The 19,267-nt window shown below is 34.4% G+C and overlaps 1 protein-coding gene and 1 long non-coding RNA gene across 10 annotated transcripts in view; one reads left to right on the forward strand and one right to left on the reverse strand.

Moving 5' to 3' along the window:
* LOC129798491 (segmentation protein cap'n'collar) overlaps nucleotides 1-19,267 on the forward strand; it is a 72,201-nt gene that overhangs the window by 47,828 nt on the left and 5,106 nt on the right. For 3 of the 9 annotated variants that reach the window (XM_055841734.1, XM_055841722.1, XM_055841668.1), the window contains 5 exons: nucleotides 4,494-4,643; nucleotides 4,780-5,104; nucleotides 5,292-5,309; nucleotides 17,256-18,091; nucleotides 18,154-18,465. In XM_055841734.1, the coding sequence (XP_055697709.1) occupies nucleotides 4,494-4,643; nucleotides 4,780-5,104; nucleotides 5,292-5,309; nucleotides 17,256-18,091; nucleotides 18,154-18,465 (1,641 nt within the window). The remainder of the gene's footprint in view (nucleotides 1-4,493; nucleotides 4,644-4,779; nucleotides 5,105-5,291; nucleotides 5,310-17,255; nucleotides 18,092-18,153; nucleotides 18,466-19,267) is intronic. The other 6 variants (XM_055841729.1, XM_055841677.1, XM_055841705.1 and 3 more) reach the window with 5 other exon arrangements.
* On the reverse strand, nucleotides 9,490-12,282 carry LOC129798629 (uncharacterized). The gene is made up of 2 exons (XR_008751437.1): nucleotides 10,355-12,282; nucleotides 9,490-10,224 (listed from the first exon to the last, which is right to left on the reverse strand). It is a non-coding gene; the product is annotated as an uncharacterized LOC129798629 (long non-coding RNA).

Raw genomic sequence — 19,267 nt, forward strand, 5'->3', positions numbered from 1 at the left:
TTGTTTGCTCGCAAAGTTTTGTCAGGCAAACAAAACTTTTCGAACAAATAGTTAAGTCAAGATCACCACTAAATTCTTATTTTTTGTACACAATAATAATTCCATTTTGTTAAAATCTTTGAAGACTCATTAGAGTTAAGGATAAATTAAGTTGAAGTTGACACTTTTATCGCCTTCTGCAATTAGATCAGTTAAAAGGGAGAAAATTCAGAGAACCCATTAATGAACCACAAAGCAATGGTGATCTCATTATTCTTACTATTGAATCACAGAGATCTTGAGCAGTGGCTCAAAAGTTATATAAGATGCAAAAACACAATTTTGGACAGAATAAAGTGGGCATCGAAAGAAGCAGGAAGTCTTCTTTATTTTCAACATTCTGAACAAAATGTGCTAGCCAAGTTATCAAGTTACGAACAATGTTTGTGAAAAATTTATAAACTTTAACGATTTTTTAGTGCGTTTTACGATTTACGAGCATTTTGTACGTCCTCAGTAGGAATTCACAAACAGTTTAACAAAATATTTTTCCTGTGTATATTATATAATTGCCGTACTTAAATTAAAAGAAAATTTTAATTATTTAATTTATATCTTAAACTTTGCGTATATCATAATATTTTATACATATTGGAATTAAAGATATACCTTTCTACTGTTTATAGAAAGTTTTCAGAGTAATCGCTGCAAGAAATGCTTTATATTGCAATTTAAAAAAAAAGTATAATTCTATGCATGTTGATATTAACAAGACCAAACATTTTTTATCTAAAATATTCTACTTCATAATCTCGTAATTAAAAAAACATGCAAAAAAATTAATGTAAAAAATAATTGTCAATGTAGTAATTCCAAAGTACAAACGTGAGCTTTGGAAAAATTTCCTCGAATCGCAAAGCTAAAGAGTATAATTTGAAAGACTCTTTTGAGCTCAAACTTGGATTGCGTGCAAAAGGCGGGGATCTTTCTGGAGTTGTGTGCATTTGATGTGGCTCTTTTGTTACTCTACACACATTAATTTTAGTCACTTTATTAGCCGTTGCTAGTTTGATTGTCAATTGTGTGTGACACAGCAATAGGAGTTCGCCAAATTTGACATAAGTAGCAATTTATTGAGATGCCAGGTTTTTTTTTTACTCCAAACACTTGGCACTCAAGATTTTCCGATGGGGAAAAACGTAAGAGAGGAGGGTCAGAAGTCACACGAAATTCTATATAATTTTTCTGAAGTTTATTTATTCAAGGAAAATATTTTTTTCGATATTTTCTGCGGCCTTGATCTCATTGGAAAATAGAATGCTTGAAAGTTGAAGTTGGTGGTTGAATTGACTGTTCTGAAAAAAAAAAAAAATTGTAATATGATCAGCTAAGTCTTCTTAAAAGTTTGTAAAAAAAAGATGTCCTTTCACAATATAGAATATTTTATTTTGTAATAATAGTTCTGTTCTGTTATACAACCAAGAAAGTTATGTTACGGTATAACATTTTAATAGACTTCAGAATCTGGAAAGTCCAAAACTTGTTTTAGATGATAAATAGATAAGTTTCAAGATATTTCGAAACAAAGAGTCTAATTCTATCCATTTTTAGAATTACTTCTAAATTCAGTTAAGCTGATAAAACCTCTGAAATGGCGTCTTTTCGTGTATACTTTGTGGGTGGGGTAGTTTCATACATGCATTACATTCGAAAATACACGTTTTTGGGGCAATAAATTGTTATTTACAAATTGTGTTATACATTTTTGGACAGCCCATATCTAAGAGAAACTAACGAAGCATAGTAATTAGTTCAGATATGTTTCATATTCGTCTAGCAAACGAGTCCTTAAAAAAATCAACCGATGCGTAAAACCGGCCCACCCTGCCCGATTAAAGAAAAATCCATTTGGGAATCATTTTTGGTTTAACACTTAAATTACCACGAAGTGGCAATTTATGTCAACTTTTTTTTATATTGTACTACAAGGGAAAGCCCTTTAAATATGCTACAAATTCTATTAAATGTTGGAGAGGTGAGTCTACTTTGAACTATGGGACTCATGGGACTAGATGGATATACACTGATGAGAGAAATCCGAAAAAGTTAAAATAACATTCCGGAAATGTTTATTTTACCCTGCAGTATTGATCCGAAATTGGTGTAAATATTATGCTTTTTATGTGTATTAGGGGTTAAAGTTACCCTTTTTCATATTAATTTTACCCTTAAAAAGATGTAAAATTAACATTAAAAAATGTTGATATATGTTTACACTTAAAAAGTGTTAAAATTTTGAGGATGATGATTTATGCCCAACGTACAATAAGTTTTATTTTGTAAACATGTTTTTGACATTTCAATGAGAGTAAATGGAACAGAGATCTAGTCATCTCCCTCTCAATCGCATAGAAAATGTTGAAAACATGTTTACAAACAAAAGTTATTTGCGTTGGGCATTATTGTGGCATTAAAAATTGTATAACAATGTAGCCCCACTGCTCAAAATAGCCCCACCTCCCCCTATATGAACAGAATTTATTTGACTTTGTTTTTCCATTAAAAGAAGATTATAAATAACTTTCATCGAAATATGAAATAATGGAAAAACAAAAACGCGATTTTTCTGCTTGTATTTTAAATATCTAATTATGTAAAATTTACCTTGCGGTAAAAAGGTTATGTTCAACGTAACCTCACTTTTAATATAGTTTTGAAATTCTCATAAAAAATGAGACCCTCACTAGTTTATGAAAGCTATAGAGATATAGTGTCTAGATTTGTAGCAATCTACTATGAAGAAAATGTGTAATTTAACTTAGTAAATCTTCCTCATACTTGCTGATTTAAAGATTGTTTTCGGAATATATTTGAGGTTGGAATCACGAATTCTTTTAGTGTTCAAGAATTCATACCAAATTATCACATTTATTTTCCAAAAGTTTGAATTTGCATAGCTAAAGCTGTGTCCAGGCACCATATCCGAAATTTAAACTTCTTTGTAATGCGTGCAATATTCTGATTTGTTAAGGTTAAGTCTATCCTAACCTTGTATTTCAAATGGATCTGATAAAACAATGAGTAGGGGAGACTGGGGCAAAAAGTAACAAAACGGATATTTTATTTTTTTACAAGCTACCCGAGCACCTCCAATATTTCTAATTAGCACAGTTTTATAGGAAATTTACTGCTCTACAACTCTGTGAAAGTCATTTTCTTCTATTTTGTAAGGAAATATATTTATCGAGCCGTTTTCTAAAAGGTAATTTTGTGATCATTCTCAAAAATGCTGGGGCAAATAGTACCATGTATGGGATATTATCATATTTTGATTTGCTTTATTACGGGCTTTCGTAAATTAAAAAAAAATAGCTAGGTGACATATTTTTATAGAAAATTTATTCCTCTATACCTTTTTTAAAACACAGTTTTCTCTATCTGAACGAGAAAAGTGCTTTTCTAGCTATTTTAGAAAAAACACACATGAGACTGCTAATCGTTTGACCAATGCAAACAAAAAGCGGCGAGACATGGAAATGACGTTTCTTCTCGCCGTGAGACATCAGAAATTGCTTTGGTCTTTGTTACTTTTTGCTTCATACCTTTTGTTACTTTTTACCCCAAATAGTCATGTTTAATAAAAGGATTTCTGGAGAAAAGAATCTTTGTAAAATTCTAAAATAGATAGCGGATTCGTATTCAAAGAGTCCAAATCATTTAGGAAATATTCACCAGTGCCTCAATTTTGGAAAATAAGTAGGTAAAAATTGATATCTTCTGCACGGAAAATATTTCAAAAATAGGACTAAAAATTTCAATTTTTTTGATTTTATAAATTCCTTGTTGGAATTCTAAGAAACTTACGACTTTGAAGAAGTTCTATGGAGGCCATCTATGGAAAAAAAAATTTTAAGCCGATATCTCTTTTATCTTGGAAGATATTAAATTTTAAAATTTTCGATTTGTGACTTTTTGCCCCAGTCTCCCTTAATGACCAATGTTTCTTTTTTGAAACTGCTTTTTTTCATTTTGTTTTTTTTTTTAACTACTTACAGAATTCTACCCAGATTTTTAATATCTGAATAACTTTGGAGTTTATTTGTAAAAGTTCTAAATTTACTTTGTATGCAAATGAGTTTCCTGAAATAGGATGTAAAAAAAAATTGTAAATGAGCTCGATTGGATATCGCTCACGAAAAACTTGTGATTCGTTATCAGGCAGGAAAAGTTCCCATGGAAGCTTCTCACACGCTCATCGAGGCGACAAATGAGCTTTCTTTCTCCACAGAACCCCACCTCATTTTCACCCTCTACTGACCCGTGAGAGCTCATACTATGCTGAGGTGTGGGCCATGAGCATACTGTAAATAATAAATGGTGATGTGACGTGAAATCCACTTGCGTGACCATTTATTAAAGGGATCCGCTGGGCTGGTGTTTTTTTCTCTCTTTGGGGGGGGGGGAGTAGCGAAAAAAAGAGGGTTCATGAATAATGAGGAACTGTTCTCTTGCAGCCTCGTGTACCGCTCAGCCGGGCTGTGTCGATGGAGCAACGCTGGCAGGACTTGGCCAATTTGTTGAGCTTGTCGCCGGGAATGGGAGTGGGAATGGGTGTCGGTGATATTCCATCGCATCCACATTATTCATCTCACTACCCCTATCAGGTGGGATTTCACATCACAGTGCGATTTAATTATTATACAGGGCCTTTCGTATAAACTAGAATGGTCCAATATTTAGAGGTTCTTCGTATAGAATTTGCAGGTTTTATTAACAAAAAAATTTTTGCTCAACTTCTAGTCATCTGCTCCATCAATTCCGCAGCACAGTCAATTTTCCCATCCACACTCCCATCCAGCAGTTCTGCACAATGCATCACTGTCGGATTTGGGAGCCGCCGGACAACCCCATTATGGGCCCAATTTGGGCTCTGCCGTAGCCTCAAGTATGCACCTCACAAATTCCAGTCCAGAAACTGATGGAGGTGCTTCGGGTTACAAAATGGACCCAGATATCCTCTACTACTCCAATGCCTCATCAGAAATCAACTCCACCACGGATGGATTTCTCAATTCCATCCTCAATGATGAAGATCTGCAGCTGATGGATATTGGGATCAATGAAGGTGAGTCCCAATTTTTAGTTTTATATCCCCTCTAAATCTTTCTTCCTTCATTTTGGGCTTTTCGTTGGAGATTGCTTCACGTAGAAATTTTCTTTTGGGCACCACACACATGCCCTCCTTCCTATTTTTCCTGCCTTTTTGCCTCACATCATTAATTTTCGCTTTCAATTGAATTTCTCCCAATTAGGACGCCAATACTATCAAGGTGAGTTGAAAATCATGCGCCTTATTCTAACATTTCTCTGTGCAGAGCTAATCTGCTGATCCTATTCCTTAAGGAAGATTGCTTTTGTGGCAGGTTTCTTGCCATATTTGACTCAAAATCTGAAGTGAATAATACTCTAGCAAATAGGTATTTTTCCTTTATCCTTCTTCTATAAATTGATTTAGTTTTTTATGCTTTTTCATTAGCAAACTTATAGATTGATCAATTAACAGGTTGATCAAAGCACAAAATTACAAAAAAAATATAAAACATTTATTTAGGTGTTTTTTTAGTCGAAAAATACATTTTAAAATATTTCACTTGCTTAATCTCTAAATTATTGATTTCTTTAAAAATTAACAATTACTTTTTCATTGAAAAAATGCAATAAAATACTGATTAAAACGTCATAGCTCTTAATTAAACTACATTTTTTAAATTTTACACCTTTTTTAATGCTGCACTAAATAAGCAATAGGAATTTAAAGACAATTTTTTAATGCACTTTGATAAATAAAACACTTTATATACATTGTAGGCATTGTAGGACGTTAAGAAATGATATGAAGCATATGCTTCGTTAGAAGTCTTTTGGCTTTTAGATGAATGTTGTGAAATATTCTTCACTTTTCAATTGCTGTTGGGAGTCGTCTACAATGGATTAATTAATAATAGAAAATCACAGCTAATCCTAATTAATGTCTTTAGTTAGAGTATCAATCAAATAATCAATTGGAAGTATTGCGAGTTAAATTAAAAGAAGCCGACACAGAATCATAAAATATTCAACAATTTTATTTTTATTAATTTGTTTTAGAAAAGAGCAAAAAATTAAAATTTAAACTGAAAAATATATTACATGCATATTTTAAGATATTCATAAAGTTTGATAGTGACATTTGTACTGTTTAAATATGTGTTAATTTTAAACCGGTCAATTTGGCCGAGTCTTGGAAGGGTAGTGTTAAAAGTTTTAAATTTGTCCTATGACTTTGTCATACCGCTACAGAATTTCCCTACTGGACGGTGATATTGTTTGTAACTACGATGATGTAACTACTGTCTTAGCCCAACTTAGCCCAAATGGTACATTTTTTCTCCACAAAGTGATTATTATTTACATCAAAATTAGTCCTTATTTTTGTCTCATGATAAAATACTCTGAATGAGTTGTTTTCTTTTAATTTAGAAAAGGGTGGTAAAGCATCTCAGGCTTTGCGAGGTGCTCGAACTCGCGACTCGCGACCAATTTGAATTCTCAACCAATTTGAACCATCATTCAAAAGATACCGCAAAATGTGTTTTAAAAGTAATAAAATTGATTTTCGGATAAAAATTAGTTTCTCGGTTCTGTTTTATCAGAAATTCTAAAACCTTTCCAACCAGCCCGAACATAATAGCATTCGGTTGAGAAATACGTTCTCTAGAGCCTTTGTAACCTTTGGCTTTGAAAAACGATTATTAGGACTGATTCAACAGTATTTTCGTACAAGGACGAAATGAGAAGTTCAGAGCAGAAAAACGCTATTTTAATAGGGAAATGTATACGACTTAGAGTTTTTATACTCTCAAGCAATTCCTTTAAAACTTACTAAGCAATTTCTTAAATAATCTTCAAAGTAGGGGAGACTGGGGCAAAATTTGCCAAAACGGATATTTTATTTTTTCACAAGTTATTAGTGAATCTGAATGATTTCTTTTTAGCATAATCTTATAGGAAATTTACCGCTCTATAAAACTTTGCCGAAGTTATTTTCCTCTAACTCAAAAGGAAATGCGCTTTCCGAGTTATTTTCGAAAGGATGATTTTGTGGAAGTTTTCAAAACAGCTGGGACAAATTTTGTCAGGCGAGAGGTATTTTTTGTCATTTTTTTCGTTTTTTTACGGGTTCTTGTGAATCAAAGAAATATTCAATTGAGGTATTTTGATAGAAAATTTATTCCTCTATAACTTTATGCAGACTACTTTTTAATATCTAAACCAGAAATGTGTTTTTCAAATTATTTTCCAAAAGCAGTTTTTGGAAAGAAAATTCTCTTCGCCGACTTAGAAATGGTAGAGTATTTGGATGGTATGAAGATAGTATTGGGCGAGTTGAACTAGGTTTGCCGAGTAAATGTGACATAGCAAAACAGAGGAAGAAAGGTGGAAGAGAGTGTTTTGTGTTTATTGATCTTCAGAAAAATTTAACCCTTTAAAACTCATTTGTGATGTTGGGAATTGTTCCAAAAATTATTTAGGGTCGAAGGAACACCTCTTCGGCAGGGAACTCCTATTGACACTTTTGTCAAAATCTTCAAATTTATTTAAAGTATCTAATAAAATGTAAATAAATAAGACGTTTTTTTGTCTACGTTTTTTGGTAAGGATAGATGTTCAAATTTCATATTCCAAATGGTACAGAGCAGGACGTCAATAAGTTCTGACACGACTTCTTAAAGTGTCAATAGGTGTTCCTTTCACCCTAATCTCTTCCTGTTGGAATTGTGCTGCTTCAGAAAACATCTGCAGTTTAATCAGAACCTGTGACTGGATGTGTCTTTTCGCCATGTGGAATGTCGGAATTATCCGTTTTTTTTTTGCCAATTATTGCCCCTTACGTTCTGACAAATTTTACCCCGAGTGGTAATTTTTGATAAATCTGAATCCGGAGGAAAATCACTTTCAAAAATTCGCAAACGAACAACAGATTCAAGTTCAGGATATCCAAATTAGGGTGGAATCACCAGTTCTCGCCAGTGCCCCACTTCTCGCCACTTACATTGAAATCGCTATTTTTCGCAATTTATGAAATTAATGAGTCGCAATTTTTTTGTATTGTTTCTGCTTCTACGCATAGAATCGAAAAATAATAATTATTCGTTTTGGATTCACGATTTTGATCACTTTTTAGAGCAATATTTTAAGCAAGTGAATCGAATCCAACATCTCTTACCAAACGTACTAAGTGTCGTCAAATTTTCATCAGGCCAAAAATACCTATTTGGGTAAATAATTTGTCTATTGAATATTTAATTGCACTTGTGGAATACAAAAAAATTGTATTTAGTCAATTAATATTTCATTTTATATTATTTTTGTATAAAAATGAGGCATGGCGAGAAGTGGTAATATTCTGGAATTGATTTTACCACCTGTCGCCATATTTTTTCAATAGGCGACGCTAACTTCACTTCGTACATTCTCAGTTGTCAAATCTGCATTGTTTACTTTCTGCAAAAGCCCCATAATTTGATTTCTCAAATAAAAGTGAAGAAAAATCATTTAAAGAGAGTAATAATAAAGTGATTACAAGGAAAGAGAAATGGTGAATGTATTCTTTTCATAGCATTGCCTAAAATAACCGAGTGTGGTTCTTTTCAAGTGGGTGGCGAGAAGTGGTTACAAATTTTACAAAACTGGCGAAAAGTGGTAAAAAGTGGCGACGAAATGGTTATTTTTGCATTATTAATAAAAATTAGTTTTTTAAGTAGTCCAACGTTATGTTCTAGGATTATTGTTTTCACGTATCTAGAGCCAATACATCTAAGTAACTTTGTGTCAAATTTGACTTATCTTGTAATAAGGATTCAAAAGTTATGATTAAATGAATTTAATTTTTTCCTAAACATGGCGATAGCCGGTTATTCCACCCTATACAGCAAACACACATTAATGCATCAAATTCGGAAAGTAAGTTAATGAAAATTGATATCTCCTGAAAGGCAAATATTTTAAAAACAGGGCTCAAAATTCATTTTTTTTATTTTCTATATTCCTTGCTCGAATTCCTTAACCCTTTAACGACGAGACAGTTTTCGCGGATCGAAAATCAGCAATAAAAATGAAACCAATGAACAAAACTAGTAAAAGGTCCTATATCTGGCATTAGAAAAGCCAACAGAGTCTGATTTGGTGTATTATTTTGTCTCTATGAACGATAGGGACAAAGATAGCCTAAAAATTTAAGTAATTTTTCTGACAATACTAATGAATGATAATTTTCAATCTATTGAAAAAATATTATGTTTGAGTATTGTAGTTTCTTTTCCCAAAACGGTTTTCCTTAAAAAAATCGGAAGTATTAAAAATATTTAAAATTAATTTTCATTATGAGAATTTAAAAATTCGTCATTTTTTAGGTTAAAATTTTCCTATGTAGCAAATAGCTGAAGACTTCCAAAAAATATCCTAGATTCCTTCAACCTTCTATTTTGCAATTGCGTACAAACATAAGGAAAAAATAACTTTATGTAGTCAGGAAAAATTATTTTCTTTATGGGATACCGGTGTTCCAATCGTCCTTAAAGGGTTATAACCTTTGACGTACATTGAGGTTCACGAAGGCAATATATGAAACAAAATTGAAGCCTCGGTCTCTTTCTTGGAAGATATCGAATTTTAAAATTTTAGAATTGACAAATTTTGCCCCAGTCTCCCCTACTTTAGAATTGCATAATTACTAGATTAATAAAGTATGAATTATAAATTTTACTCTATAACTATTTATAGAGCCATTAACGGTGATCGGTCGAATTTATGATGCTCTTAAAAGCTCTTTCCGTTAATATTAAGACTATTCAGATGAGTAAATCAAGATTCTTAATAACTTAACGATCTAAGTAAATAGTTTTTTTTAAATAGTACAATCAGTATTAATACAATCAAAAACATATTCATTTTAAAGTGTTGAAATACATATTTTTTAATATACCAGTACACACACCTCGGATCTATTCAAAATTAATCATTTGACGCAACTTTACTTTAAAAAAAATTGAGCTGTATTGATAATTTTCTATAAGCAATCCCTCGCTATATAGAGCTATTTAATGGAAAATTGTGCGCTTGTGATTGGACGTGATGTTAAAATGCATTTTGTGCAACAATGTCGAGCGAGGGGAATTGGTGCCGACGATGGTTGCCTTGTCTGCTCTGCACACAAAAAAAGGAGGGAATTTTGTAATTAATGACTTTCATTGACATTTTACCCAAGAGTGTTGCTTGAAAGCTCACCAATCGCCATTTTCTGACAAGAGTGTTGCTTGCATTTACTTTTGCTCACCTGCTGATTTCTTCAATCCGCAAATTACGATAATTGCAAATGATCCCTTAGCATTGCAGCTTATGCTTGATGGTGTTTCATAGCACAGCTGCTAAGTATAATTACAAATATATATTTTATATTGCTCTTTGTTCTTCATTTTGAACACTTTCTCGGTACTTGAGGTAATTTTTGCTGATTAGGTGGGTTTTTGATACAAATACATTCATTGGATTTTCCGCAACCACATTCAGATTTCTGTGGAAAAAAAGAAATATAATCGTTATCAGCAATTTGTTGTCTCTTTCTATCGTGTATAAGCTTTATTAGGAAGATTTGCTGATGCTCTCTCTGTTTCAGTCATCATTGGAATTCGCGTTAGAGGCATACAATGTTACTGGGCTTCGTCGGTGTCTAACAATTGAGCCCCGAATGACGATTGATATTGATAAAACGTGTGACTCGAGCAACACAAGATCGCGCCGGCTTGATGAGGTATAAGGGTGTATTAGTTGGCCTGACGTCGATGATGATGATGATCGATGGAATATAATGTTGAATTTTGAGGAGGCTCTCTTGGGCGAGCGAACGCGCGCGCAAATGTGTGAGAATTGGAAAGAGTTGGGGCCTCTTTGCATTATCGTTTGGTGTTTACTATTTTTAAATGCTTAGTCATGTCGCGATATTTACATTGAGTGGACTGAATACGCGAATTTTTTGGGAAGAAAAGTGAGGCGCGCAAGTGAAACAGACACACCATAAGTTCTTGAGTTTTAGTGGCACTTTTTTTTACCCATGTTCTTGATCTAACTTTTTGAGAAATTTAGCGAGAATTGTAGAAAAAAATCACGTATGAAATTTCATCTTTATTTCTCTTTCCACATAAATTCAGACACAACACACAATTATGCTTTGAAAAAAAAAGAAGAAAATTATTGTCAGAGTTGTGTGGAAAAATTGAGGAGTGTAACAAGTGTAAAGTTTTTCAAAGTGGTTGAGTCTCAAGAGAAGGCGCACGACGTGTAGATCGCTGGTAAATTTAGAGACAAGAATAATATATATATATAAAAGTACAAAAGGAGTTTTATCAGTGAAAATTTTTACTGGGTGATAAAACCGTGGCACAATTATAAGGCAGTGTTGGAGAGATAGAGAGAGAGAGAGAGTTTCATTGCAAAAGTTAAGCAGAATGCAATGATTCATCCGGAAAGTGGCGAAATTGAACAAATGGTAAATAAATGGGTGTTGATCAGCTATTTATTCATCTCCTCACACTATCTCACAGCATAAAATTTATTGCTTAGGGAAATTCGTCACGATGGCATTTCCACCAAAAGAAACTCATTCCCAATGAGCCATCAAAAAGCTCTTCCGAGGTGCTAAAATAAAATAAGTTCGCAGAAAATGCTCTTTTCTCGTGTTATCAAAGGTTTTGGGGCGGGAATTGTGCAGCTGAATACGTGAGAGAATGTAGTGATAAAAGTTGTAGAAGAAAAAAAATATCAAAAGTGTGTGAAAAATGACGCACAAGGTGTTTTAAGTGGGAAAGTTAAACAGAAAAGTGATTTTTGAGAGATAAACCGACTGTGAAGCTTATGCATCGTGCATAAGCTGCGACCATGTGATAAGGTGTTGAAAGCGCTGTGAAAGAAAATGTAGAATAGATTAGTCTTTTACCGAGAAATTTGATATGTCCCTTATCATTTCCTCTCTCCAGACATCAATCGATATAATTCGAAAAGTGGGCAATATTAACAAGTTGTTTTTGTAATTTATTGAAATTTCGTGAAGGAAAATTTCCAGGCAGTTTATGAATGGATTTTTGTAGATCAGTTTGATAGCCCCTAAGATGATAACTTCATAATGCAATCTCGGAAGAAAAATCACAAATATAAATTTATTAATCATTATAGGAAGATAGTTTACAAGTACAAATCATGCAGATATTATGTTGCTTGAATAGAAAGAGGTTAGGTTACTTAATATCATAACGTATATATTGAAATGATTCCTCCGGGTGGTAAAATTACTTATTTGGACGCCTTCAGCTGAAAGGCGACTAAGTTTGTTCATAGTCAAGTCAGTTGCTTTTTCACAACTAATGAGGCTTAGCACGCTTTGTACATTTGTATGTTTTTATGCTCATATTATTGCAATGTACGTGCATTCTAATGAAAATGAAACTACTGATAAACTTTCTTTGCAACTCAAAGCCTCAGTTTACAATGTAGGGTAATTTGCCAAAAGTCAGGCAGTGCTGAATATCGTACACTCTAAAAGTCGAACAATGAAAGCTAGCTGCAGTAGAAAAAACCAGTGATAAGCCCAGATAAGCTTATGGTAGCTGAGATTCTTTACAGGTGACCTTGAAATGCGTGCAACTCGGGGTGCTTGCAACTCGGAATGCGTGAAAATTCGATTGTGAGTTGAATTTTGGGGGTAAAGAATCGCGTCGAGTAAACTGTTCTCGGCAGTCGAAATGGATGAAATTTCAAGAATTTACCGTAATGATAAGCAGGGGGTAGCGCAGTAGCGGAGTAATATCTACCACTCAATTCTGAGATAAATCATTAAGTCCTAAATATTTATATTGTCCTTTAAAGGCCGATTGTATTGTCTGATAATGATTTTCAATTTTAAACTGTCAAACCTATTTAAGCCTTTAAGTTAAAATGTAAGAAAAGCTATGCAAGCCATTGTGAGAAGGAGAAGACGTCGACCTCAGGGCAGACCTAGGACAAGGTGGCTGAATCAAATTCAGAATCTTGCTTTGGAACGCCTTGGGATCGAACCCAAACATCTTCCTGAAGTAACAGAGGATCGACAAGCGCGTGGACTGCTAATTTGGGTGTCTTGGCCCCGCGACCCCAAAGGGATAAGCGGTTGAAAATGAATGAATGAAAGCTTGGAAAGCCTGAAGCTTCGAACAACTGATTTTTTGCTTCATAATGCTTTTAATGAATCTGACCTATTGCAATATAATTTTAATATGCTTAAGCCCTTTCCTTACATTTCATGAGGAAAGTGTTAGATCGTTCAGGGAATGTGTAAGGGTGGAGTCCCTAAAGACAAGAATGTGGATAAGCACCTTCCCATATAGCAAATTAGCTGCCTTAGGACTCAAATACACTCTAGCTGAACCTCGAGAATATTTAGCCTGTAAATTACAGCAGTAATGGATTAGGTAAAGGAAATGTATGCAAAAGACCTCTAATTAATAGTCCTAGGTCCTAAGTTATAAGGCGGTTTAAAATAAATATTGACTACCAAATTTGACGGACTGAATATTCTCGAAGATCAGCCTGAATCTATTTGAGATAGAACCAAGGATTTGAAATGATCTTATATGCTATTGACAAGGGAAATTGTCGAATAAAATTATAAGAAGCGTAATATATTTCTAGAAGCTTTTTTAAAAGAAAATATATCTTGAGAAAATAAATCCTACAACTTGAACTACAAAGGTAATGATGCAAGTTCTGATGGTGGACTGAATGCGTTCTTTAGTAAACGCATTGGCAATGGTAAATGTAAAGTTTTAAAAGATATTAAGGTAAAGTATCCTTACTCGACCGGGTTCCTCTATTCGACCGGTGGGTCAATTTTTGAATATTTGATGGTGAATTTCATCAATTTCTATGAATTTGTCACTGATTCGTATTATTTAAAGAATAATTGACCTATTAATGTTAGATCATACACAAAATATTATAGCAAATATAATTAAATTGAATAAATAAATCTACCGGTCGAATAGAGGAACCGGTCGAATAAAGGGTACTTTACCTTATTTGTTAAAGTTTTTGGCAGTAGCGCCTTAAGAGCTAATGACGCCTCTTAAGTAATGTAGTTTTTGTATTGTAGATTTGTACATGGGTGGAGCCGTTCATCGCTAATGTTGTAGAAATCCCTGCAAAGAATTATAAGCCAGACAGTTTTAGAATATTAAAGAAACCTAAAATCTCTTTCGGCTTAATTTTCCAGATCTCGTGTGGTTCTTACTTGCGAAGATGTGCACAAGCGTTTCATCTTCCATTCCACAGAATCTCATAGCTCGTTATAAAGCTATCTCGAAAATTCATGGTTTAGAAGAAAGTAGGGCTTTAGGTGGTGGGAGGGGGAATTAAGATCATATTTGGATTCCCAGGGTCAATTTGTGAGGGGATACGAAGAATATTCCAAACCGCTATCTCTCATTTTTTGGGAAAATTTAACTTAGGATTGGATTATTAAAGATAAATAACCTATTAGGCTATTAAAAATCAATTAAATTGCACGTTATTTAGGTTCTTGAGACCTATACGTGCTTCTGATCTAAGGCTTAGCCATATGGCTTAACTTCTCTAATATCTTATCAGTCGAGATTTTTTGTAAAATTTTGACATAGGATTAGATTATTGAGGGCAAATTACCTATTACATTTTGAAAAATCAATAAAATCGGTTGCTGTTTAAGGTTTTGGAACCCTCGGGAACTGGGCTAAACTATGGTACCTTTCCCGTAGGGGTAAATCACTGGCTAACACTACATAGAAAAATGTTTTGTAAAATTGTTTGTAATAAATATTTTCGTATTCCTAGTGGGGACTTAAGAAATGCTCGTAAAACCCAGTAAAAAATTTGTAAAATTTTGCATTTTTTACACAAACTATGTTCGTAACATGATCACTTGATGAGCATTTATTATTCTTTCACAAACATTTGTTCGTAAAAATTCGTAAACACACAGAAAAGTGTTCGTAAAGTTTTGTTATTTGTTCGTAAAGTTTAGCCAGAGAAATGAAAATGTACGAGCAAATGTTTGTAAAAAATAAAAAAAATGCTTGTCAGGTGATCATGTGAAGAACGTACAAACTTGTACAAACTTTACCACTTTACCACTTACGAATATTTCGTAAGTCTCCAGTAGGAATTCACAAACATTTATAAAGAACTACTAACACGACGACAGGCTTATGACCTAAGATTAGGCAAGTAAATTCTCTAATTTCTTATCAGGCAAGGTTTTTGGGGAAACACATTATTTAAGATTAGATGTTTAAGGCAAATGATCTATTACATTTTGAAAAAAAAAAACACTAAGATATTCTTGTTATTCAGGATTTCGACACATTCAGGAACTAGGGTTAACCTCCAGTTTGAAACTCATAACGTAGCATTTTAAAGGGAAACTGAAGCAATACTACACATGGGGTAGTTGTAAACACTGATTTTTATATGTATAGTAGGGCGTTTCAACTAGGAAAAAATTTTTTTGGCACTATTCTCACGGTGCTGTATTTGATGAGACAAGAAAGTTTTTCTTCTACGACCATATGATCAGACGCTGTTTAGAGGTGGCTGAACGACCCTCTCTGTAGTGTAAAATCCGGTAAAATCAGAAATTTGTTCTACAGAGAGGGTCGATCAGCCACCTCTAAACAGCGTCTGATCATATGGTCGTAGAAGAAAAACTTTCTTGTCTCATCAAATACAGCACCGTGAGAATAGTGCCAAAAATTTTTTTTCCTAGTTGAAACGCCCTAATGTATAGTCATAAGAAGAGAGTTGGAACAGTGGGAGAGATGGACCACTTCGCCTCTTGCCTACACCTTATGCACGATCTCCAAACCCCCAAGTTACAGCTTTCTACCTCTAAAATTGTACGAGAAAATTGGAATTGAATTTTTTGGATGTCTGAAAGGCCAAAAATTTTTATTTCGCCATAAGAATACGTGTATTTGGGGGTTGAGGAGAGATGGAATTTAATAGTTTTGGCAACAATTCCGGTGTGAATTTTAGTTTATGTTCTTCAAAATCTTTTCAAGTAAATCTTAGAAATTAATTTCCCTAAATTTCTGGTAAGACTGACTTGATACACTCAGCGAAATTGCCATCGAAGTATAAGAGCCACATATTCCACAAAATAAATCATTTATATTAAAAAAAATAAAATAAACTCCAATAAATTCAATGAAATAATGTTCATGTCTAAAATCACTTCCCTCCTATTCTAAATTAATAAAATAAACTATAAATATTTTGCTAAAATTAGGGGTATTCCATCTCACCCTCACTTTTTTTGAGTGCCTCAAAATGCAACTTTTTTTAAATCCTATTTTTCGAAGTGAATATTTTCATCTGTGCATTTCTAATATTAATATCTTAAATTTAGAGTCTTCAAATGATAAACCAGTGAGATTCGTCTTTGTTTCGCGTTCAAAACATATCCGCAATATTGAATATAAAAAAGGTGTTCCATCTCTCCTCGAATGACTATATGTCTACACTACTTGGACTTGGACTTATGTCGACCATTTCTTTAGGTGACAATAAGTATGTCTATGGCATCTATGAATTCATATAAGTCTCATACTATAAAGTCTAATATCTAATTAAAGAATTGCAGTGTTTACAATAACCCACATGTTTACTACTGCCCCAGTTCCCCCTGAAATTCACATGAAGCATATGCATAATATGCCTTTGCAGTTATTCAAGAAAGGGTTAAAAACCTTTATCGGATAATACGAATATACCTCTAAATGCCTATTGCTTATTTATCGCAAAATTGTAGGGACTGTCAAACACTCCAATAGTCAATAATTGTTAAATACTTATCTTTGCAATGCAATTGATAGCGTTGCTACAATCATTACCTAATATCATTTCCTTTTTTTTTGCATCGAGAAACTGTTCAAATTTCATAAATCAATCGCACTTGCAAGAAATACCCAAATCAGCTAATTGAGGAAATTCGGAAATGACTTATTAATTTTGTCGTCAGAAATGGGAAGTATAAGAAACGCTAATGCAGCATTTCCATATAAAAAAAATCAACTTATTCATATACATAGAAGAGAGCGAGTTCAAAAAGGAAGAAACGTTGCCACTAAAAGTGAGAAAGACGTTATTGTCTAACCATTTAACCATTTTTCCAATAGGCATGTACACAATGCGAATGCTGGACCACAATTCGACATCAAACAATTCAACGGCAACTAATGGGGGTCTGGGAAGCAGCATCAATGGGGCTGCTGGAGGATTGGGCAATAGTGGAGCATTGTTGGGTATGCAGACCAATTTGAATGGATTGGGTGGTCTCACGGGAGCCCACGGAGATAGATTGGATACATCCAGTGATAGTGCAGTGAGTTCTATGGGATCAGAGAGGGTACCATCGCTCTCGGATGGCGAATGGGGTGATGCTGGAAGTGATTCGGCCCAGGAGTACCAGAGCAAGTATGGGGGTCCCTATGACTACAGCTATAGTGGGAGATTGGGAGAGACTGGGGGTAGACAGCCTCCAGTGGCTCAAAAGAAGCACCATATGTTTGCCAAGCGGTACTTCCAGGAGCAAAATACTGGCACAGTTCCTCCGTCTCTGGGAGCTCAAGCTGGTCCAGAGACAATGCCACCGGCAAGTGGCATTAAGTATGAGTACGATCAGTACGCTATGGGGCCTCAAGGGGCGTCAGGAGGAGGAGGAGGAGGAGCTCATGGGCTTGATGCGGCTGCCATGGGTCCAGCAGCTCCGCCACTGATGAATGCCAAGAGTCACCATTTGGCTCCACCGTTGGAAATCAAATATTCCTGCTCGCACGATTTTGCAGCTCGTCAGGCTCGTGGACATCATGATCTCGTGAGTCACAATCACACCTATACCCTGCCCCAGAGCAGTGGAGTCATCCCCAAGCCACAGACGAGAGACAAGAAGGCACACAAAAAGTCCGAGGATGAACATTTGACGAGAGATGAGAAACGCGCAAAGGCACTTGGAGTAAGTTAATTGAGAGATTTTTGGTAAATAATTTAAGAAATTAGAAATTCATAACTGAGAAGATCCAACAGATTCCCATGCCCGTCAATGACATCATCAATCTGCCCATGGATGAATTCAACGAGCGTCTGTCGAAGTATGAACTCAGTGAGACGCAATTGTCACTCATCAGGGACATCAGGCGCAGAGGGAAGAACAAGGTGGCGGCTCAAAATTGCCGGAAGCGCAAATTGGACCAGATCCTCTCACTGGCCGATGAGGTAAAGGAGGTGAGACAGCGCAAAACGAGGCTGATGAACGAAAGGGATTCAGCATTGATGGAACAAAAGAGAGTCATGGACAAGTTTACAGCACTCTACAGGCATGTTTTCCAGGTTAGTTGATTTTGGTTTTTTTAGAGTGCCAAATTCCGGCCAGCTTGCAATTTCGGCCACCTTTTTTGTTCCTCGAATTTCCATGAACTTTTAGATTTTACGTACTCTAGAGATTATACAATGCAAAAGAATAACAAAAAATGTAGCTTCGTCAAACGAGATGACGTGAAAAAGGCATTGATTGGAAGAATTCCCGAAGGGCAAGGAACTATGAGAATGAAGGTGGCCGAAATAGGGCACCAAAGCTATGTCTATACTTTTATTCATTTTAAAATGTATTAAGAATGATTTTAAGAGTAAATAAAGACGGTAAACCATTTACAAGGTTTCAAGCAACACTCTTTCAGAATAAAGAATAAAAAAATCAATTTGAATTTAAAATATTACATTTCAAACTTAAGACTTTGACGCTTGCATGCAACTATGCCGAAATTTGGCACACTTATCCTAGTAGAATTTTTCTCAAGAAAGAGAAAAGGAATTGCAAGAAATTGTCATAGCCGTGGTCAAAATTTAAATACCTGTATCCCCTGTATCCAAAAAAGCTAAATTTGACTAAATCTTTTAAAAAATGAACCCTCCAGATCTTTGATCCTTTGACCTTCAATAATTCAAAATGGAGATTTTTCCGGTCAGGCATTTTTGACGATTATGCCCGATGCACGGGTTGGAAATTTCAAGATCTTTCAAAAAAATCCAAATTTAAGCAAATCGATTGAAAAATAGGCTCTCCAAAGTGGTTAAAATTTCATATTCGTAAATTCAATATCGAAATGGTTTTCGAACATAGGTGTCCAATGAC

Source organism: Phlebotomus papatasi, chromosome 1 (genome assembly GCF_024763615.1).
Source record: "Phlebotomus papatasi isolate M1 chromosome 1, Ppap_2.1, whole genome shotgun sequence".
NCBI lineage: Eukaryota > Metazoa > Arthropoda > Insecta > Diptera > Psychodidae > Phlebotomus > Phlebotomus papatasi.